Source organism: Condylura cristata, unplaced genomic scaffold (genome assembly GCF_000260355.1).
Source record: "Condylura cristata isolate star-nosed mole 26May11 unplaced genomic scaffold, ConCri1.0 scaffold00008, whole genome shotgun sequence".
Classification (NCBI taxonomy): Eukaryota; Metazoa; Chordata; class Mammalia; order Eulipotyphla; family Talpidae; genus Condylura; species Condylura cristata.
This window is the reverse complement of record NW_004567109.1, coordinates 21,789,529-21,813,631: the sequence shown is the minus strand read 5'-3', so window position 1 is coordinate 21,813,631 and position 24,103 is coordinate 21,789,529. Positions and strand designations below refer to the sequence as shown.

The 24,103-nt window shown below is 35.7% G+C and overlaps 1 protein-coding gene across 7 annotated transcripts in view; it reads left to right on the top strand.

The window, feature by feature from the left end:
* The window catches only part of SCMH1 (sex comb on midleg homolog 1 (Drosophila)), a 75,987-nt gene that overhangs the window by 29,467 nt on the left and 22,417 nt on the right, over window positions 1-24,103 (top strand). For 6 of the 7 annotated variants that reach the window (XM_004678859.2, XM_004678858.2, XM_012722646.1 and 3 more), the window contains 3 exons: window positions 976-1,210; window positions 10,035-10,123; window positions 13,291-13,534. In XM_004678859.2, the coding sequence (XP_004678916.1) occupies window positions 976-1,210; window positions 10,035-10,123; window positions 13,291-13,534 (568 nt within the window). Of the gene's footprint in view, window positions 1-975; window positions 1,211-5,081; window positions 5,128-10,034; window positions 10,124-13,290; window positions 13,535-24,103 lie in introns of those variants that run through there. The other variant, XM_012722649.1, reaches the window with a different exon arrangement.

Below are 24,103 nucleotides of genomic sequence, written 5' to 3'. Positions count from 1 at the left end.
CCTTCCTCTTAATTTTTCTGTAATTGTGAAAATCAACTATTAATTTGAACAAAAGAAATGAGTTATTGATACACTGAACAATACACATGACTATCAGAATAGTTATTCTGAATAAAAGAAGCCAGACACCTCCCCCCAAAAAAAGAGTATATTCTCTATGGTTCCATTTAATACTAAAAAATGCAAACCAAATCTATGGTTGCCTGGGAATAAGAATCTAGGAAAGGCCAGAAAGTGGGATTAGAAAGGGACGAGAGAAAAGTTGAAAATATGTCCACATTCACAATCTTCATTGTGTAATGGTTTCAAATGTTTATATGGTGTGTGTGTGTGTGTGTACACACACACACACACACACACACATATACACACACATATATATATATGATATCTTGGGTATATACATATGTCAAAACTTATCAGAGTGCATAGTTTATTGTATGACCTTAACAATTTTAAAAACTTAAAATTGCTTAAAAAAAACAGTTAATGTATAACTTTATGTCAAAATAAGAAAAAAATCAACCCCCATTATTTTTTCTGTGTGATAGATATGCAAGCCAATATACTGAAATCTCAGTGAAGAAATTCTAAGATGATGATAGTTTAATACAATGTAATGATCCTAAAAAGAAAGTATTATGAAGTCCTAGAGGGCTAGAGTGTTAGAAAAGTTAAATGAGAAAGCATTTAAATAAGGACTATTTGAGACACTCTTGTTCTTTTCTTAACTGCTATAGTCAATATTTTATACTGAAGTGGAAAGTAATTTTTACCCCTTCATCTTACCTTCCAGGATTTCTTTTGCACAAAACCCTCCTAAGTATTAGGAAATAATTCCAGGCAGATGTCCCTGCCTTGTCTGCAACCAATTTGAATCCAAGGCATAAATTGTCCGGTTCCATCTCTTAATATCCTTACTAAATGTATTTTTTACTCTTAGTCTACCTAATACCTGTGGCTTGCTCTTCTCAGTCCTACACACCTCCAAGCAACGATTTCAAGATCAGCATGAAACTGGAAGCACAGGATCCCAGGAACACCACCTCTACTTGTATTGCCACAGTGGTTGGATTGACAGGTGCTCGCCTCCGTCTCCGCCTTGATGGCAGCGACAATAAGAATGACTTCTGGAGGCTGGTTGACTCATCTGAAATCCAGCCGATTGGGAATTGTGAGAAGAATGGGGGTATGCTGCAGCCTCCTCTTGGTGAGTAAATAAGCCCAAGTTTTCCCTAGGCAATTAGTTATCACCCCAAAATTATGTGTCCTCTGTGGAAGCACTAGGGCCTTGCTTGTCCCTCTGTTTCATATAGTCCAAAAGAAAGGCCCACTCCAAGTGAAATGAGCTGTAATGTCTGGACACTTCCAGCTCTGTGTTCTCTTATTATTTGCTTCTCTCACTCTCCTTTTTAATGAGAAACCATATCCTTCATCCTTCTTTGTCAGTTCCATTTACCCTGAGAGAGTGGAAGGAAAGCTGATTATTTAATGTACCTGAATGCCACAGAACTTTTTACCAAATCCTATAGTAACAAAAGGTGAGGAAAAAAGTCTTCCTTTAGATGTTACAAGGGTCCCTTATCTCCTTCCTCCCTTGTTCCTTAGAATTTCTCACGGAATCAAAATTAGATAAAGTTCTTAATACTACATTTTGCTTAAACTAACCCCTAGATTTTTCTTCTCCAAATCAGATTCACTTTTTTTTTATGACCTCAATGTACCTGAGTGATTAACCCATCTCATCAATTACTGTCAGTCACTAATGATGCAATGAATTTCAATGGAGGATATAGAGAGATGGGTTATGGGCTTTGGGCAGTGCTCCCTTTAGGATTTTGTGCTAGATTAATAGAGCATTAAAAGGCATGTATCATTTGAAAAAATTCTCCGTGTGTTAAATATTTAACATTTTCCCTATTAGAAAGTATTTATAATATAAAATTACAAGTGTCTTCAAAGTAGAAAGGATAGTGACACTGTTAATGCATCCTTTATATTATTAATATCAACACAATTTTGTTTTATCTGTACTGGTATATCCCCCCTACCCTCTCCTGCCCAATTTGCTCATTAAATATTTGGTATGTATCTTTAATAGATAATATTTTTAAAACATAATAAATCATTACATGTAAACAACTAATAACAATTCCTTAATATCAATATTTATTCAGCATCTAAATTTTCCCAATTTTTTGTCTCCCCTCCCTCTCTCACTCGCGCTCTCTTTCTCCCTCCCTTCCTCCCTGCCTCCTTCCCTCTCCCTCTCCCTCTCTCTCTCTCTCTCTCTTTTTCTGTTTCTTTGACTCAAAAGCCAAATAAGATTCACATATTACAGTTGGTTAATGTCATTTGAATTTTTCTTAATCTATAGGTTCTCTTTTGCTTTCTTATTTTTTCTTACAGTTTATTTGCTAAAAGACCTAAGTCATTTGTCTTCACAATTTCCCACAATTAGATTTTGATGATTGTATCTCTATGGAATCAGTTAACATGTTTCTCTATCCTCTCTTAAATATAGTAGCTGCATGTAGACACTTGATCTAGTTTAATTTTTTTGTAAGAAATATTTCATAGGTGGTGGTGTTTACTTCTATTTGGAAGAATATATGATCTAGTTGTCATTTTATAATGTAGCAGTCATTGTTGTGGTCTAGAGCTGAGTTTGACAGATTTTCTTAATGGGTCAGTTAGTAAAGGTTTGCAGGCCATATGTTCTCTGTTGGAACTACTCATCTTTGTCCTTGTAATGCAGTAGCAGCCACAGACAATACATCAACAAATAGCAAAGGCTTTATTCCAATAAAATTTTATTTACAAAAATGGGTGAAATGCCTACTGACTGGAGTCTGCTCACCCATGATTAGATCCATGAATTCATTATGGTTGCAAAATGGGGAACTTAAATTTTACCATTATATCCTCATAAATTAAATGGAGTGTATCTATTAAGATAAACTTTCATCAGTCATTTGGTTACTCTAAGGTATAGTTTATGCATATGCTTGATTCCTCATTTGCCATCTTTCAAAATAATAATTGTTTTAGTGCCTTTCTCCTAAATAGTAATTTCTCCAAAGTTATTTAAGGATCTAAACTGAAGGATTCATACGTATTTGATGTGTTTCATTCCATTACACTAATTGTCCTTATTGATTCATAAATTGTTGTTGATCTCATAAGAGGCTCAAGTTATCTTGTAACTCTTTATTATTTGATAGCACTGTTAACTTTTTTAAATTTCACTATGCTCCATCTCATCTTATACATTTGCTTCCCCATATATGGAGTCAACTTTGTTTTAGGTACCTAGGTTTTTTAAAGTGGAAAGTGATATTTAGAGACCATAACCTGAGCATTAAGGTGTTCAGTGCTACTGGGTTAACTTCTTTCTAGGTCCTTTTGATAAAGAGAGATAGGAACTACCTTTTTTTTTAATTAAAATAAATTATTAGTTCATATTGATAAATCCTACTGTAGTTCATAACAATATTACTTTTGCTTATTTCATCTTTACTTCTCAAGTCTATATCTTTGTATCACAACAAAATCCTGATTCTCCACATTTCTAATTAGATAACTCACTTGCTTTATACATCAACACACCTACAGTAGTCTCAGAATAACAATATTAGCACAATATTATGGTTACTGAGCATGTTTGAGTTCTTTTCTTTTTTTCTTCATAACAAGGGAATTTTAGTTGAATATGTGTTGTATCATTTGATCTATAAAAGACAGCATATTCAGTGACATACCCTCACCCTGTTCATTTTCCCTAACATAGCTAACCAATTTCTTTAAGCTTGTAGTCTGTTTTTTAAAATATAAACAAATGTATGTGTGCATATACATGTATCTCCCTACCTTCTTATATAAATGAAAGCCTACTGTACAAATATTTCTAAACCTTCCCTTTTTTCATTTAACAATACATCCTAAAGATGACTTCTTAGTTCTACAAAGACATTCCTCATGCCTTTTTATGGCTGCATAGTACTGAATTATTCTCAACCTGCTTTAAAAATTATTTATTATTACAGAGTAATCTTGTAGCAGTTACAGATGTGCAAAAGGCAAGTAAATATATAATTCCACTATCAAGGAAAAACATTGTTAACATTTCACTTTTACTTGTTGGCCTATTTTTATGCATATGTGTATATTTTAGTTACAATTTAGTGTATATACTTAAATGATAAGCTAGAATGTATTCCAGTATGTTGTTAAATGTTACTTTAATGACTGAAGATAAGTAAAAATAAAATTGCCGTTTTGCAACCATCATTTTCATTGATTGAGGCAAGGATAATGACTGCTAAAACTAGTGGGTAAAAGAAAGCTTATCGAAGAATAAGATGTTCACATAGTCTAATGGTTTCTCCTCACTGATTACCTGTTAATTACAAAGGCAAATAACCATGAAGAAATTGTTTACCCCTTAGCATGTGATCAAATTTTGTATCATCAATAATTAAATTGATATTCCTCTGAAATAGTACAGTAAGAAACATCGTTTTATAGTGTTTTTTGTCAAAACTGTTTAGCATGAATGTAATGTAAGGAAACAATCAGAAAAAATCAAAATTGTGGGATATTCCATAAAGTAGCTAGCTCAGACTTTTCAAAAATCAATTTATGAAAAACAGAGAAAAGACTATTCTAAGTTAAAGGAAACATGATAACCAAATGCAATATGTGATTCTTGAATGGATCCTGTATTTAAAAAAATTAAACATCAATAAAAAAATATTTGTGGGACAATTGTGAATATTTTCAATTAAATTTTTTGGATATGATAGCATTGCAGTTTTTAGGGACAATTATGATGAATTAGAGTTGAAGTGTCACAATTTCTCTGAATCTCAGCCTAACTCAGAGGGAAAAGTATGTGGATAGATGTGGAAAGCAAATGTAGCGAAATGTTTTTAGTTGTTGGATCTAGGTGAAGGGTACATAGTTGCTCATGTACTGTTTTTGCTACTTTTCTCTAGGTTTAAGTTTTTCAAAATAAAAAAATTTAAATAAATTATTTAAATAATTATACATATATATGTGTGTGTGTTCATGTTCCCCAGGCCTCCTCTGGACCTCTCCCCAGAGTTGCTGAATCAGAATCTCTAGGTAATGGGGCTTGGGATTCTGCATGGCAAATGGCTCTCCCGAGACTCTTAACGAATTTGGTCTATATTGGGGAAGCATTACTCTAGAAGAGCAGTCTTCTCCATTAAAATATTGTATGACTTGTGTATGTGTGTGCATATGTGTGTTCTGTTCACTGAGGAACGTTCACTACTCCCTTGCAGAGTCCTCTGGGGAAAAAAAATGGGAAGGTAGGATCATTTTCAGATGGTAGAATTATCTCAGTGCTGCCAATCTTTTCTTCACACTTTGTTTTACTAACCTGTTTTAGTACTCAAGACTGATTATTCTAAACAGGGTTGTCTGGATCATTAGTTCTCACACTTGGCTTTCAGTTATAATTATTGTAGGAGTTTTTAAAAATTTCAGTGTCCTAACCTTTAAAATCTGACTATAACTGAGGCTCTCATAGGGGAGGTTGGGAGATAGGAGCAAAGTGGGGAGAGGACCCAGTGGATTCTTATGGAGGATTATTGGAGCTTTGGTGGTAGGCAGAGTGTGATTACATAGAAGTGTGAACCTGTACCCCTAAATCACATAAAGTGTTTTAAACCAATGTTACCTTCATAAATAGAATTTGAAAGGTTTCAGTGCCTAGACCTTATCTCAGATAAGTTAAATGAGAATGAGTGATATATAACTGATGTATTCTTTAATGATTCACCAGGGAATTCCAGTATCCAAGTTTAGAGTTACTGTTCTAGAAGAGGAGCTAGTTTCTAGTGGGACCCCAGTCAAGTGTGTCAGGATCACAGTATAAACTGCCTCCTCCACAAACTTGGTCACATGCTCTGTGTATATGTGGTAAAGAAACCCTTTGTATGTTCCTGCCACAGATCAGTGTTCTCATTTGCTAAATAGCTTCCAGGCCTGTCAGCAAAAAAGAATTTTTAAAAGACACATAGCTTATCTTCTTGTCACAGAAATTCAAACTGCATAGAAATATGTCCAGAACAGGGTGAATAGGAGGGGGACAAGAGACAAATACTTTTAACTATGGTGTCTTAAATGCTGCTTTTATTAAGAAAATGTTTAAGATACTGAAGTCCTTCTTCCCTGCAGCAAGAGCACTGGAGTTGGATAATGCCAAAAACCATGTATATCTATGCTTGTCTCAGAAATATTCACAAACCCCAACCCAGTTAAATTAATATGAATTTACTTGTGTCTAAGAGTCAATATGGGAGTATAGCAAGGAATGGGAGTAAAGGAGTTTTATTAGAACTGAAAGAAAGAATCACAGCACTACTTACAATAGGTAAAATCCTGGAAACAACCCGAATACCCAAAACTAGATGATTGGATCAAGAAGATGTGGTGTGTATATATATATATATATATATGTATGCAGTAGAATACTGTTCAGCAATCATAAAAAGATAAACTCGTGCCATTCACAACAACATGGATGGAGCTGGAAGGGATTATGATCAGTGAAATAAGTCAGAAGGAAAAAGAAAAATATCAAATGGTTTCACTTATAAGAGGAATTTGAGACCCAAGTAAGATGGGGGGAGGGGAAAGTGTATTGTTAATACAATACAAAACAATACAAGAACAAACAGTTACAAACAGAGATCCTACAGGGAAGGGGACAGAATGGGATCAGAGGGAGGAATGGGGGGCTATGGTGATGACAGGAGGGGGGGGCGGATAAGTAAACATTGTTATAAAATGAAGAGTAATGTAAATAGATATATAGAAAATAAAAGGGAAAAAAAGTCCATTTCAAACCACCAAGCTGTGTGTTCACTTCTTCCTCAGAGAGAGCGCCTCTCTGTAAATTTTTAAGTAACAGCAACAGCTTAGTTTTGGTTTGAACACACTGCTTTGGTTCAGTGTCCTCTGACAAATACAGAAGCACGAAAAGGGAAGTTGAGTTGTACAGTTGTGTAGTGAATCAGTTGTGTTGTTTTGTACATGTATTTGTATATGTATGTAAAGATCTTGGAGGAGAGAATGATTTGGGAGTGCCACGGAGTCATGTTAACAACCGTATAGTCTGATAACTTCACAAACCTTGCAAGTACCATAATGTATAGAATAATTGTAGGATGTGGCATGGGCCCACATGTGGCTCCTGCTGTTCTTTAACCTGCCACCAGAGGGCACGAACTATGATTAGATTCCAGACCTGTTGCTCTACATTTAAGTACAGAAATAGCATCAGGTCACTGTTATTTTGAATAACTGAACTCTGACGTATTTAGTCTTGCATTCTTGGAAACACCTGAAAACTACAACTGGTTCTTTCTAAATATTTTTTTATAAAGCCTAGGTAAGGAAAAAACACTTGGCAGCATGCCTGGATTCAAAGTTAGACCTAACTAATATTAGCACAGCCACATACTACTTCAGTTTGTTGCCACCTTGACTTTAACCTTCAGTAAAGCTCCTTCAGTTGCTTTACCTTGACTTTTAACCTTGAGTTTCAATTACCTTATCTGCCAGATTATTGATAAGCTCTGCTTATTAAACACTTTTTTTGAGAGGATTAAATGGAATAACATGATAAAGCATCCAACAATCTCTAACACCTACTCAATAAGTGGAGCTTTATCCTTTGTTCAGTAAAATTCTCATGAAGCTTATACTGTGTTCTTAAAAGATACATAGTTCACAAGAAAAAATTCAAGTGATGATTAGAACTAAGGATAAATTGGAAGGGAGCAGCATTTAGGGGGCTATTTTAGGCATGGTAGTCTAGGAATACCTCTCTGAGGAAGTGATGTTTCAATAAAGAACTATTAAAGATATGAGGAAAAGAGAAGTGTATTTGGAGCTGAAACACTGTTTGAAAAACCAGTGAATGGAAAGAGTAGGGAAGTGATAAAAGAGTTGTTAGAAGGAGGCAACCGCCAAGTAATGTAAACTCCAAATAATTCATACTTAAAGTTTTAAAATGTACAATGTGTTTTAGGATATAAGAATAAAAGTGATATAAATATTTTTACATTATATATTACACCTTGGCCACTATGAGGAGAACAGACAATAGAGAGGCAAAAAAATAAGAGCAGAGCAGAGTCCAGTTAGAAGACTATTGCCATGTCCAGGCAAAGTTTGACTGTGGCTTACAATTAGATTGGTATCATAGTGGGTAAGAAATATAGACTGGTGGGAAATTATTAGATTTAGGGTATAGTAGATATAAGAGCCACCAAGGCTTGGTAACTATTTTGAAGGGTGATATAAAGAGAGCAATCAAAGGTGACTTTGAGGCTTTTTGGTCTGAGCACCTGATGCTGCTAGCTGAGATGAGATGACTGGAAGAAAGAACAACCTTGGAGAAGGTAGCAAAAATTTCTGTTTGAAACTTACTCTAAGATCTCTTGACATGTAAGTTGAGGTGTGGAGTAACGCTGTTGAAAATATAAGAGAACTCAGGGCAGAGGTTTATATTAATGGAAATTGGTCATTACCATATGACAGGAAGAAAATAGAGTGGCAAGAAGAGCCCTGTGATAGGCAGCCCCACCAAATCACAGAGAATTAGTGTTTTTTTCCAAAACAAAAAAAAGGTTAGACAAGCAAAAATGTGATAGCAGTTTATGATTAAGTGATAGAAAGATCTACATTGCTGTGGCCATTGTTAATATGAATGCACTATCCTAACAAATCCCCTGAACTTGGTAAGTTGGGCCTTTATCACTAGCCAGCTTTGATAATAAAATTTATATTATGTGGAGTGGTCATTCTTTTTATTTCTGTTTTTGTTTCTTTTTTTCACTCTTTCCCCTTTAATTATAGTTGTTAATTAATACTTAATCCCAAAAGGTGATTCTTCTTTTGCATTTTTACCTGAATATTGTTAGTTTAACATAGTAGTTAAGTTGGCAGGCAAAGAGTCAAATTACCTGAGTTTTAATCCTATCTTTATCTTTTGCTCACTTTGAAATCTTAAGCAATTTACTTTATTCTCTTTTAAAATATAGTATCTTTCTCACTGGGTTGTCTTGAGTAAATTAGTGGAAAGTGATGCAGTGTCTGGCCTGAGGTAAAGTGCTCAGGGAATAACATACTGTTTTTACGTCTGCCTGCACCTTTGATGTGGCTTAGCCTTTTGTCAGGGTGGGAAAGCTAAGTTATATAGGAGAAATGAAAAGCCACTAGATCTTGTCATCTCCGGATAGAGGTGAAGCAAGTAGAAGGAAGTGTGCAGAGCTCTGATTGGAAGGCCTTACTAAGATAATAACTTTATTTTTATGATTAATTAATTAAGTGGCATTTATTTTTGGCATTTACTTGCTGAATGACGACCTCTCTAGGCTGCTTTTTACTCTTTTAGAAGTGAATATATTTGGATTGGATGATTCCTTCTATCTTCATCATCCTAACTGTTCCTTAGTTGTTTAAGTAAAAATGAATATCAAAAGTGTTTTTTACTCAATGTGTGTATGTGTCTGTTGTGAGAGAGAGAAAGAAAGAGAGAAGTAGTGACTAATTTTATACTGAGACAAACCAAGAAGATTTACTTGTTTTGAAATTTCCCTTTCTTCTTAAGCAGTTATATGCCCTTTCCCATTCCTACTATTTGTTAATCCTATCTCATCTATTTTGGATTTTCAAGGAAGGCTTTTTAAGCATTATGATGTAGTTTTTGTAATGCGTATCTCTGAGTCAGAGCACTTGACTGGGGTTTCTGTTCCACTACTTTGCAACATTACCATGGGCAAATTACATTCCCTCTTATATGCCTCATTTTCCTCATCTGTCTAATGAGGCATTTCTTCTATTTAACCTTTAAGTCCTTTCCTAACAGTCTATGATTCTGTAACTATCACAGTATAGGTTGTGGCAGGAGTAGCTGGAGTCCCAAGGGAAAACTTGATAAGCACCATTCCCTTTGAAACATATTTTTTATCCTTTGCCCGTTATGTTTGCTACAGGATTCCGGCTGAATGCCTCCTCTTGGCCCATGTTTCTTTTGAAGACATTAAATGGAGCAGAGATGGCTCCCATCAGGATTTTCCACAAGGTACCGTATCCCCCCCCCAATGCCACCGACTCTAAACTGCTTAAGGTGAAATGCTTCTATTCTGCACCTCTAGTATCTTCATTCTATTTCTGTACTGAGATGCTTTCTTGGAACCTACTTTGGCAGAATTTTTTTTAGCACTTACTGGAACAGCAATTATCTCCTGAGGAATATTACACTGTAACTTATGATTCCTGGTTTTTGGGTCCCAGCTCTGCTAATAATAAGCTATGTCCTTTTATCTCATCTGTGTAGTAGAAGTCTGTCTCTTAAGGTATTAAAATGTGTTTATTAGTAAAACATAAAGTGTATTTATAAATCTGCAATCGCCATGCTTGTTCTAAATCTTGGCATTTCATATAGTCTATATGGGAGAAGGGAAGACTATTTTTTGAGTGTGTACAATATGTTTGGGGTTTATATACGCTATCTCATTTAATACCCACAGTTAACTTTATGAAATAAAATTTTTTATTTCTATTTAATTGTTAAACAAATATTTTTGAATGAGGAACTTGCCCAAGATCACATTTCTAGTAAGTGGTGGAACTGAGATCGAAAGCAGGTATTTAGTCTTCCTTGTTTCTCAAGAGATGAGTCCATCATTCTGCTCTCAGCTGAATTCTTTAGTGAGGTTAGAGTTATAATAAATGAGGACTGAGTTAGGGTTGCCTGTGCTGCTACTTAAACCTAAACTCTGAAAGTACTCTGATTTCTAAAATGTAATGTAGTGGGGAAGTTAAAACCCTTTCAATACAGGATATCTCAGAGTACCAGCAAATACTCCTTTAAATGCTTTGCTGAGCTTACTAGAAAGCAAGAAAACTCTCCAGAAGGCAAATGAAGAAGGAAAACAAGGATAAATATATATATATATATATATACTGAATCCATAGGGACTTTAAAAGGCTTCCCCAGTCTTATTTTCCAAGGAGCTTATCTTTTAACAGTCACAATAGAAGTTGAGGCTTTGGGCTTATTCAAGTCAGAAGAAATGGCCTGAAACTGCCACATAAAGCCTGATCATATTTCTTGAATGTTTACTCCTTTGTGAAAAGATTATCACATTGATGAGGAAGAATATCTGCTGGTATCTCTGGATAAGGTTGGGGATGCAGTCATCACCTCTGATAACATATTCTTCTCCCATTGAACCACCAGTTCAGATATATTGCCCATGTTACCCAAGAACTCCAAAATTGTATATAGAAAAACAAAAAGACCTCTCTAGTGTGTTTACCCAGTAGTCAGAAGTCCCCAAATTGAAGACCCACTGAAGATGAGCATTCAGCTCAGAATTACAAAGCCCTCAAAAGCTCTAAAAACAAAGCAAACATTATGCAATCTCAATAGACACAACAAACAAATATGCTCATTATTATTTAGATAATAGAAATATCAGATAGAGGTTATAAGTATTTAGAAATGACTAAGAAATGAAAAGAGAAGTTTTTAGAATAAAAAATATATAAAACACTATTTTAAAAAATAAAAATTGAAAAAACCAAATTGGATGTCTAGAACTGAACCTTAACCATTAAATAAAAACATGACATAAACAGCTGACAGAGGTAAAGAAGAATTGACGGAAACATCTGTGTAAGGGATTTTCCCAGCATGCAACATAAAGAGATTAAACAGATGAAAATATTAAAAAGAGTCAAAGGAAATATTAGCAAATCCATTATATGCTGAACATGAAATCTAGAAAGAAATTAGAAAAAAGATAATATTTGAAAAACTAATGCCAGAATTTTCAAGTGTGTGTAATAAAGATAAATACATTTTTTAAACATCCTGGTATAACTAAAGTGAGAAGGAAAGGTCTGAGCAGGTAGTCACACAGATTACCTTCAAAGGCTGACAGCACATTTTTTGACAAGCCAGCAGTTATACAAGCCAAAAATAACAGAATAGCATCTTCAGAGTGCTCAGAAAAAATAATTCACCAACTCAAATTTTCTATCTATTTTATGTTATTTCAGAATGAATGTGAAATCATTTTCAAATAAACCAGTACAAGTAGTTACCAGTATCTATCCACTGAAAGAATAATTGAAGAATATATTTCAAGAAAAAAGTTATTGACCCCAGAAAGTAAGAAGCAAGAAGTAATGGTGAGGAAAGATTGGTAACAGTTTAAGTTAATCAAGTCTTGTTACTGTAAACCAGTAATAAAAAAGTGATTAGTTGGCAGTATAACAACATGAAACTAAATAATCAGATACCTCTTCATTCAGAAATAGTTTAAACACTATTGGGGCCTCCCTGGTGGCGCCAGAATTAAAGCACAGCACTATGAAGCTATTCACAGACACTGCAATACAAGTTCAGTACCTGGCCAGGGAGAGAGGTGACCCATATGGTGCTACAGACTTCTTCTGCCTCCCCAGAAGCTCCCCTTGGCAGTGTATTTCAGTAGATCTGCCTTTTCTATTCCCCACTCGGTCTCTGGTGAATCCTTTCAACCCCCACAGCTTTGACCTCTACCCCAGTTCTTATATGTATAAATAAATAAATCTTTTAAAAAATAGTTAAAATACTCTGAAGGTTCTTGGGAGTAGTGATAAAAGATCAGTTTAGACTTAATTGTAACAGATATGCAACTATACACTCTTAAAGCAGTCCTCTAAAAGACAGTAAATAGAATGCTAACAGCAGAATCAATGGAAGGAGAAAAAGAAAATTCATTTAATTGTAAAGAACCTAAAAAAATAAGTCAAATGGAAATGTAGGCAATATAATCATAGCAATAAATTTAAATAAATCACTTACGAGAAATGAACTTAAGCCCATCAATTTAGTCAGACATAGATTGTTTTTAAGTCTAGCAACATGCTATTTACATAAAATTTTAAAGTATGCAAATGGGTATGTGAGATATAATAAAATACAACAATATACATAGGGAATTGAGCTGGGGAGGAGAACAAAGGGCTTCAACTTTAGCTGTTACCTTTATATCTAAAAAGAGTGATCTGAGTCAGAATACTAGAAGTATCAAAGTAATACATTGGTATATTTTGAAATTCATTTAAAAGAAAAACTCATCCTCAGTTATAAATCTTAGCTAACAGTCACTTTTTAGTCACCACTTGAAGTAGCAGTCTTTTGGCATACACGGCCTCTCTCTACGTCTAGGATGCATATTTCTGTTTCTCATCTAGGAACCACCATCGCCTCCCCACAACTACTTCAAAATGGGAATGAAGCTAGAAGCTGTGGACAGGAAGAACCCTCATTTCATTTGCCCAGCCACTATTGGGGAGGTTCGGGGCTCAGAGGTGCTTGTCACTTTTGATGGGTGGCGAGGGGCCTTTGACTACTGGTGCCGCTTCGACTCCCGGGACATCTTCCCTGTGGGCTGGTGTTCCTTGACTGGAGACAACCTACAGCCGCCTGGCACTAAAGGTAAAGGCCCTTCTATGAGCTCTTGAAACCAGAACCCATGTTGATGAAGAAATTACCTAGACCTCTCATGGTCTGCGTACTTTCACCAGTAAACCTCCCTCGTAAGCAGAGGAGCAAGGGCCAGCAATTTATGTAGGAAACGTGGTGGTTTACCCAAGAGTAATCAGAAATAGTAAGGATAAAATGTCAAAGAAGCTAGACATGGAATTTGTGATAAAGTAAAAATTCCTTATTCTAAATATCCTGATGTTCAGGTAACGAGCTTTTCAGCTTTTATTTTTGTTCTAGCCCGTTTTGGAGTTTGAGTAGTACCATTCTCAAGGTACACATCTTAAGGACTTCATATATGAACACTTTTTAAAAATACTTAAAGCACTAGAATAGAAATTGCACAGTCTTTAAAGTAAGATAAACTTAAGCTTACTTTCCAGTCTCTTTTACCAGCTGTGTGGCTTTGGGCAGTTAGTTCATATCTCAAACATGAAATTCTTCATCTGTTAAAGAATACCTATACCTACTTCATAAAGTTATTGTGAGGAATAAATGAGATTATATGGGTAAAATACTTACATAATATCTAGCAAATAGTAAGTGCTAAACAAATGTTTTTAATGTATTACTGTTGCTATTATATACTATATTACATTTAATACAACTACTATATAATGTATATTATTACTGTTATTATTCATTGTAATATGTTATATTTAAACTACTATAATACTGTTATAAAAAAAATAACCACTACCTATGGGAAAGTATACACAAAGTCCTGGAATAGTACCATAGACTAAGTAAACAGTTGATAATATTTAAAATTATCCAGGATCAAATTTAAGATAGTTGCTCTTTATAAAGGAAATAATAAGATTCTTTGTCCTCTTACATATAAAAGTACTGGTGAATCTGAGGGACTCATGAGTCACCCTTTCATTCCTAACTCTGTCATATTCATTCATTCCTTAAGCCAAGTATTTATGGAGTCTCTATTTGTGAGCCCACACAGTGACAGAGATGAGCAGTATTCCTGCCCTTACAGAATCCTGAATTCTAATGGAACGAGATTGCCAAATTAAGTAGTAATTTGATGATTCTGGATAATTCCTCATCAGGAAATAAAATACAATATAGTGACAACAAAAGTGTGATTATAAAGGGATTTTTTTCACTTAGCAGTTTTATTGAATCTAATTGAAGTAAAGTAAATGGCACATATTTAAAGTATACAGTTTGAAGATTTTTAAAATATGTATACTTCCATGAACCATTAGCATCATAAAGGTAATGTACATATCCATCAACCCCTCCCCACCACCCCTCAAAGTTTCCTTGTTCTTTGTAGAGGAAGAGCTTCTTCAGACACAATTTCTTTTTAGGAACTTGTCTGGAAAAGTGATAGTTTAAATTGAATGACAAGAAGAGTCATCTAGGAAAAGAAAATGCCATCTGACAGGGAGAGTGGTAAAATCACATAAGACCCTATAAGCCAGTGTGAGCCTTTGCATTTTATTCTAAATATAGTAGGTAGTCACTATGGTACTGTGGCAGAGGAATGACAAAATCTGATTTATTTTTAGAAGGTCATGAGCTCTTATATGCAGAATACAAAAGATACTTATAATTCAACAATAAAAAAGAGGAATAACCCAGTTAAAAAATGGGCAAAGGATTTGAATAGACACTTTCACAAAGAAAATATACAAATAGCCAATAAGCACTTGAAAAGATGCTTGATATCATTACTCAGTAAGGGAATGCAAATCAAACTCATAATGAGATAGAACTTCACATCCATAGGTATGACTACAATTACAAGACAGATTATGTATCACAATTGTTGCAAGAATTTAAAGAAATTAGAACTCTTATCTATTGTTAGTAAGAATGTAAAAGACTGCAACCACTTTGAAAACAGTTTGGAAGTTACTCCAGATATTAAATGGAGTTACCTGTGATGCAGCAATTCTATTGTGGATATATGCCTAAAGGAATAAAAAGCATAACTCCACACACAAGTATCATGAACATTCATAGCAGCATTACTCATAATTAGCCAAAAGTTGGAATGGACCAGATGGTCATCATCTGATAAGTAAATAGATAAATAGATATGTAGTATATGAAATACTATTTGGCAATAAAAATAATGATATATGATATAGCATTGATATACCTTAAAAGTATTATGTTAAGTAAAAAGAAGCCAGTTACAAGAAAAAATGCACACATTGCATGATTGCATTTAGGTGAAGTATCAAGAATAGACAAACAGAAATAAAGTAGTTTCATGGTTGTCAAGGGCTAGGGGGAATGGAAGTGGTAAGTAAATGAGGAAGGAGGAGTTTGGAGGGTAATGGGTATATTCTAAAATGAGATAGAGATGCTGTTTGCATGACTAAATCTAAAGCATTAAATTGTATACTTTATAAGGATAAATTTTATGGTTTCTGAATCATGTCAATGAAACTGTTATTTAAAAAAAAAAAGAAACCACTTGGGCTATTGTATGGAGAAAGGGTTGTGCCATGGTACCTTGACAGGAGAGAGATGATGGTTGCTTTAATTAGGATAGTGGCACTGAGGGAACTTGAAATGGCAGGGAAGGGGAACCTGGTGAGACCAATTTCTTGGCTTAGTAAAGTGGTATTTCTCTGTATTCTTCAATAAATAAATGCCCTAGGGTTCAGTATAAGAAAGCCATTGGCCATCCCTTCAACAAGCCCAGTGAGATAAAAATCTTTGTGGACACAGCAGCAAGAGAGGTGCTTTGAAAGTGGAGTCGTTGTTTGAGATCAAAACAAGATAAATCTAGAGCAGCTGGGCAGGCCGTTCTCAGGACTCGGAAGAGCTGAGTGTCTGTGTCCAGGAATCACTGACCGTATACATGCTGGTTAGAATTGTGACTCACTGTGGGAGTGCTTCCAGGGGAGTTTGCTGACCATTTTTCTTCTTCCCTTTTGTGTTTTTCTGGTGACCATAGGTTTGGTTTGGTTTGGTTTGGTTTGATTTGGTTTTAAAGATAACCAGAAGGACCAGGTTTAGAAGCTAAAAATCTTCTTCCAAATGGCTGTTCCAGACCAGGTCCTTCTGTCATAATTCCAGGAACCAGGTTGTTTCCTCCAGCACTTCCTTTGTCCCCAACCTTGTACTGTCTCAGTTGGTCCTTTAATATAACATTCAGTAATAGCAAAACCTCAACCATCTCAGTGTCCTGGCTAAAGAGCAAGTGATACAATATGGAAAAAATGTGGTTACTCAATTCACTTCACAAAACAAGATGTTCTCTATGTAAGCCTGTTCTCTTTCTGGAAATGCTATCTCCTCCTCCCTTCCTATCTTCTGGTCATTAGTGTACAAATGCTAAGAAGTCCACAACAAACAGGAAAATGTCCTCTTTTCAGGGAGCTTATAGTGACCATTATGCCCCTCTTGTCGCTTGAGAAGGTATGTTGAAAAGGTATGTCAGAAAAGGTGTGGGCATGTTGGCTAATAAGGAAAACAAATTCTTTGGTATCCTCCATGAAGACAGCCACATGACTACATGACTGTTTTCCCTTTTACACTCATATGTTAGGTCTAGGCCTTGCCTTTATTTAATATACCATTTCCTTCTCTCTCTCTCTCTCTCTCTCTCCTCTCCTCTCCTCTCCTCTCCTCTCCTCTCTCTCTCCTCCCCTCCCCTCCCCTCCCCTCCCCTTCCCTCCTCTCCTCTCTCTTGTCTCTGTTATCTTGAAGCTTTGACCTTGTATTCTAATCATGTCTAGATAGTCCAGCCTTTATTCATCCATCTGTCTACCAGATGTAGATCAACCTCATAGACTAGTTCTAGACTCAGTGAAGGTTATAGAAAAATGCCTGCTTCTTGAGTTAATGAAGTAATTACAGTGAGAAAATATATATGCAGGTGCATAGCACCATGTAACACAAAATATAAACTCACTACATGTTAGTTATATCTGAATTAAAATCCCAGATACCACACAAAAAGGGAACTGCACACAGAGGCATTTAAATAAAATAAACATTTATGACTGATTTGTGCAATAAACTAGTACTCCCACAAATGATTTTTCTCTTGATTGTGTGCTTATGCTACACAAATAAAAGATGATATGATAAGGAAATGAAATGAATGGCACAAAATTATGAAGTAGGGTATTTGGGTTCTCTCACGGATTTTATTTATATCTGCTTAAAGAACAGAAAAATAAGGTCCCATGCCTCTCTTCTAACTTCCCCTTTGATTCTGTCCAGTTTGCTCAGCTACCCTCACCAACCACAGATGCCTGAGAATGGTAGCAAGTTTGGCATGTGTAATCAACTATTGGCATCTCTCAGACTCCTGGAAATAGTGAGACATGACGTGTCAGCTTATAAATTTGACCGTACCTGCTGTTTTCTTGGGAACACTTAGACCCTTGTCATTTTCTTTGGCAAGGTTTTATTTTAACATATACTGTGTGCCAGCATTAATACATATCAACTTACAAAATCCCCTATTTTAAACAAATGTATATAGATATTAGCAAAGTCATATTGGAAACCAGTAATAAAAGTCTATGTTGATAAAACTCTGTTACAAATTCCTCCCCCCTCCCATCGCTTCTTGGCCCTTTGGCTAAGATCAAGTGTAGTGTCTGTTCTTATCAGTTTAATAAATTTTTCCCCTAATTTCCTAGGTGAATTTTTGAGAAAATATAGTTGCAAATGAGAATTTCTGAATGTTAGGAATGACTTACTAGGGAAGAAAACTCACAAAGCCATATATACCAAGAAGCTGAAAAAAACTTGGCAAACTCAAACAGAGCAAAGAAAAAAAATGACAATAAAGCAAGGGTTTGTACACTGTTTGGATTCCATTGTGTTATGCTAAGAAAAGCTAGGATGTGCTTGTTCGACTAGCAGGTGCTTTATCACCATGTGCTTTTTTGCTTCCTCTCTGACTAGGCTTGACCAGATACATTAGCAGACCATCCCCTAAGAAGCTATAACCCACCATTTGGTGAAATTGTCCCTGAATCCTGATTTTCAGTAATATGAGACTTTTAAAGTCAACTTTTGGTCCCATCATGCATGGTTTTATTATCGTTCTGTGTTGTTCCTTCTAGAGATTTAATAGCCTTAAAAATCCCCAGGAAAATATGAAATGTCTTTATAGTTACATAGGTCCTCTATTCATGCTCGGGGAATAAAGTCAGGAGGGAAAAAATGAGCTATATATGGAGACTAGAAACTGTTAAATTAGTTAGCTAGGAACAGGAAGCAACCCATGCTGTATTAAGTGATCTGAAATTTAGAGGAATGGAGTTGAGTTTTGGCATCAACCCAACTGGCAGAACATAGCTGAACCCAGCCAAGTTTACAAAAGTTAATAAAGAACACATCCTCTAAATTGCTATGCCAAGGCCAACGATATACTACTGTAAATGAAAACAAGATCCCAGTGCAGGAAACTGATAAACCACATGGGTTCCCCCAGGTTATTTTTTTACAAGTTTCTTAGAGGAAACCCCTAAAGTCATCAAATTCAACTTACCGTCTAATTCAGAACTAACCTTGAATGCATCTACTAGAATCTAACCCTTGCTTAAATTCTTCCAGAGACAAGAGATTATAACCTTTCAGAGTAGCTTTCTACTTGTGATAACTCTAATAGCTACAAATGTTCTTTTTTATTATGAGATGAAACCTGCTTTCTCCAACTTTCCACTGGCTATAATTTTGTTTCTTGTTTTATGTGAAACCATTTTAGATAGTTCTTATACTCTTGTCCTTCCAGGTATTTTTTCATCAGATATTTCTACTATTGGATAGTTTCTAAACCCCTCATCTTATTGGACTTACTTCTTGATCCATTTCAGTTTACATTGTTACACAGAGTGAATGCCACACCTCAAGGATAGTCTAATTATTGTAGAATGGATTGCACTCGCCCTTCCCTATGACCTAGGCTAAGCTATGACCTAGCTTGCTCCAGATAAGCAGTTGCTTTTTTTTCTATTTTTATATTCTCATACAGTCATGGTCAATGCTTAATGTTCCCATTTATATCATCACAATACAAGTCAAACCAAACTTCAGGATGCAATGGTCATGTTAGATAAGAGTATATTTTAGTGGTGGTTTGTATGTGTGTGTGTGTTTTTACCCCTTCCCCTTTTAATACTGAGGACTAGACATGGTATTTCACAAGATTTGGAAAGTGCTTTTACAATTCTCTTTTACCACAATACTCAAGTTGTAATTAACTGAGTATTTTCCTCTATAAAAGTTTTCATCAAATAAGAGGATTCCTCCTCTCTCCCCATAATAACTTTTCTGTCCCTACTATTTTAGTGAAGAAGAAATATATATATATATATATAATATGCTATAAAGAAACAGGAACACCTGCCTTGAAACTGAAATTTTTCATATACACATGGCCAATAAGAATATGCTGTGGAGTCTTATCTTATTCACGATTTTTTGTGGGAAATAATGTAGGCCACAAAAATGTTTAATAGTTTGAGTGTCTGCCAGTTTGTACTATATTTGAATTATATTTATAATAACAACCATTTACAGTAATGATTAGGATGTTAATGAGTGTATTTTAATAAGAAAGGGCATTAACATTGATCAAGCACATATCTCAGTTGTGGTAGCTAATACTTTGATAGATTGTCTATAAATATCTCTAAATTTCATAATCCCCTTCCCATGGAGTTTATAGTATATAAAGTTGTTTTACAAATGTAGAAACCAAGGTTCAAAAAGGAAGAACTAAACTTTTTGAGTGTGTAAATCATATAAGACATGGCACTTACATTTTATCTCACTTAGACTTCATAAATAACCAATCACTCAGAGAGGTTAAGTGATTTGCAAGGATTTTGGAAATCTAAATTCCATGGATTTCTGACTTCAAACTGTTGTTTCTACTATACTACACTCTACTTTTCTATGCCTCAAAGGAGGTTTAGCTATAGCTAGGTAAGTCTGAGATAATTATGTATATCAACTGAGTTAATGATTGTTAAAGTACTTTTAGAATTGTGAAGTTTGAGCTCATGTAAGCATTTCTTTTTTTTTTTTTTTAAAGGGTTATTTATTTGTGCACACAGAACTGGGATACAGGCCAGAGGCTCAGGGGCGGTGAGAGGCTTCACCAGAGACAGAGTGGGGAGCAGAACAGGCAGATCCACGAAGTACACTGCTGAGGGGAGCAGCGGGCGGGCCACGCCATGTGGTCACCTCGGGAGCAGGCAGGAATCAAACTCATGCGAAAGTGGCTTTAGCCTCTTAGTGCTGTGCTTTAACCCGCTGCGCCACCAGGGAGGGCCTCATGTAAGCATTTCTATCAGTGAATTTGGAAATAAATGCTCAGTGAAATCTACCAGAAATTCCAGGACCCATTCTTACCCTAGCAACTGTAGGGTAGCATTTGATATATATGTTGAGAGTAGAAGAAGAAGTATAAAAAGTGTGAGATATATCCTTCAAAGCACTAATATCTACTTAACTGTATATCTGAACAATAGAAGTCTGTTTTCCAGACCAGTAATTACCAGCTGGTCAGCCATAGAAAATTAAATATGATAGTTTTCATAGGGGAAGTTGTTCACAATGGATTAGTACAGGCATGAGCTGCCCCACCACACACCACTTTCACAAGTGGCTGGACCTCTCCAAGACCCTCCCCCAACCCCAAGAGAAAGCAGCAACAGTAGATTCTCAATGTAGAATATGTGTTGGATGAATTACTAAATGAATAGATCTTGAGTTAGTAAGAGAAAAACTGTATGATATGATGGAAAGAGTAAGAACTTTGGAGTTAGACTTCCTGAATTTAAATTCCAGGCCTGCCTCATTACTTTTGTGCCCTTGGCCAGTTACTCAAGCTTCAGTTGCCTTATTTATTAGAAATAATGATGCATGCTTTATAGTCAAGACTTTAAAATTCATTGTTTTAATTGCCAGTACTTACCGCTGCTTACACACCCTATAACATTTTATTCATGGTTGTCCATACTGCCATTGCAAATAATATGCCACCTCTTTCAGGGGAGGTATTTGATTAATCTTAGATGCTTTTAAGAAAAATTAACATCAACATTGGGGGCACCCATGTATAAAGTAATTCCTTTCTCCATTCTTGGTCTTAAAGTTTCATAGCAGCAATATTTATTCGTCATTATTATGACCAAGGGAATCTCAAGCCTTCATGCACAGACCAGAAGTTTTTCAAGGGAGGGAAACCAGTCTACATATTTGTGAGCTACTACACTGCCTTAGGTGTGTTTTCTACCTTTATAATGAACTTCACCATTGCCATTAGGAAGGGTAAAAGGGCCATGTACCCTCTCTGTCTTTTGGCTGGAAAGTTCCTTTAATATCATATGGCCAGACATACTGGCCATCGCATCTCTTTCTAACCTTAACTGTTTCTCCTTATGGACTTGAGCCATACAGAACTACCTGTATGTCTTCATACAACCATGCTTTATCACAGCTTTAGGTCTGTCTACATACTGAAGTACTCTTACTCACTTTCCACTTGTATCTTCTCTACCCAGGTCCTTACCCACTGAATTGTGATTGACTTTATAAAAACTTAACTAACCTTCTTAAGATTGTGCTTCTCTAGGTAAAGAATCATACCATGCTGGATTTTAACCTTAGGTAATTGGCAAGATTTCACTTAGTATTTACTAACTTTACTTAGTATTTACAAAAGTTAGTATTTACTAACTTTGCAACTGATTTATTAACTAACATGAATTTTAACTTCCTGAGCTCCTAAGAGAGAGCATAATATATTTAGGCTCCTAAAGCTAGAATCATAACAGATTCTGCTACTTCTCACTTCTCTGAGACTTTCTTTCCTCATTTGTTAAAGAAGATGATAATGTTAGCCTTCACAAGATTGTTAGAAAGATTACAGGAAACTAGCTATACAAAATTATTGTCAAGGTATTATTCAGTAAGTTCTAATTCTGTCAATTAGTAGCATCAAAATGTGTTGGCAAATATTCCCGCTTCTTCTTTTTCTCTGAAGTAGGACAGTCATTAAATGGTTTAATTATTTGCATTTAATAAAATGAGAAGAAAATTGTGTTTAAATGACAAAATCAAGGTTACACTATAAAGTATAGAACTAGAATTAGATCCATCGTCCCTTGACATTGTCCCTTTTTTTTTCCCAACTAGGATAATTAAGTTAGAATGTGACAGAACAGGACTTCCTGATGGGAAGAAGTTCCAAATCCTGGTTCCCTCAGGATAGCTCAAATTCATTATTAAGAAGCTTTTAAATTAGTATGAAAACTAATATCACTACTAGCTACTCACATATAACCTCATGACCTGATTTTTTAGAATGTTAAATATAATTGGTTAGTTTATTTTCAGATCTCTCAGGTCAGAGAGGGCAACTTCTGTCAGTTGGCATAGATTGTTATGCTTAGCCTTAAGGGAAAAGGGAAGAAGAAAGCTATTACTAAAAGGTTAAGGAAAGCTCTATTCAGTTTTTCTTTTTCCTTTCTTTATTTTACAAACATGTGCTGAGAACTCAGCACCTTGTCATGTGATAGCAAGAATTCCAAAGTAAATCACTTATCTCCTTGCCCATACTAAATTCCCTGGCCTATTGTAGGATACATAGCAGGTAGTGGAGTTTATGGTTCATAAATTTAAGGTAGTGTTTGACATTTCATTACTTAGGGTTTTAATGGAATAGGAGAGTTGTGTTGTTAGTCTTTTATTACAGATTCTGGATGTTATTTCCCCTGATATGTGTTTTGCATACCTTTTCTCTCTGAATTTTTTTCTGAATTGCAGTCAGAAGTGAATGAGAGACATGTTTCTCATGGTCTACATGTGCTGCCAGTAAAAGTCTACTTCCCTTGTAGCCCTCCTCAGTCCCTTCCCCAGGGATTGTGTCAGGAGAGGGGTTTGGTCAAGGTAGAGCTAAGGCTGTTCTCAGAAGCCTTGAAGTGCTGAGCCTTCCCTGGTGGCCTAGTGGTTAAGATTTGGTCCTCTGTGCCTTCCTTCCACGCAGGCTTCTATAAGATAGGCGCTTTAAACTCTGATTGGAGGCAGTGAGCGCTGCAAGTGAATGTTGTCTCAGCAGTGGCCTCAGGCCAGGAGTGGGACAAGTGTTTCATACATGCAGAAGCCAGTTGTGCAGGATGTGCTTATGTGAAAGAACATCAAGTTCTTTGCTCAGACCTTCCCCACAAGCCCAAGCTCCAGCTACCTCTATCTGAGGCCTGCAACTTCAAGTTGACAGTCACCACCTTAGATAAGTGCAGTATCAGCAAGGGCTGTTTGATGTACTCAAGCACCCTTACTGGCAGTGCTCCTGATTCCTTCATTAATATTCAGCCTATACCTGCTCCCTGGGCATTCAACCATGAATCTCTACTTCCACAAATCTTGTAACTTTCCAGCCCTTGCATAGGCAGCATCGTACTGCCACGATCTATTGCATTATACCTAAAAGCATAAGAAATATTGTCTTCTACCTGCCTACTATAATTAGTACTAGTTTCCCTAGTTCTGTTCTTGTCCCCATTCCCTCCTAGG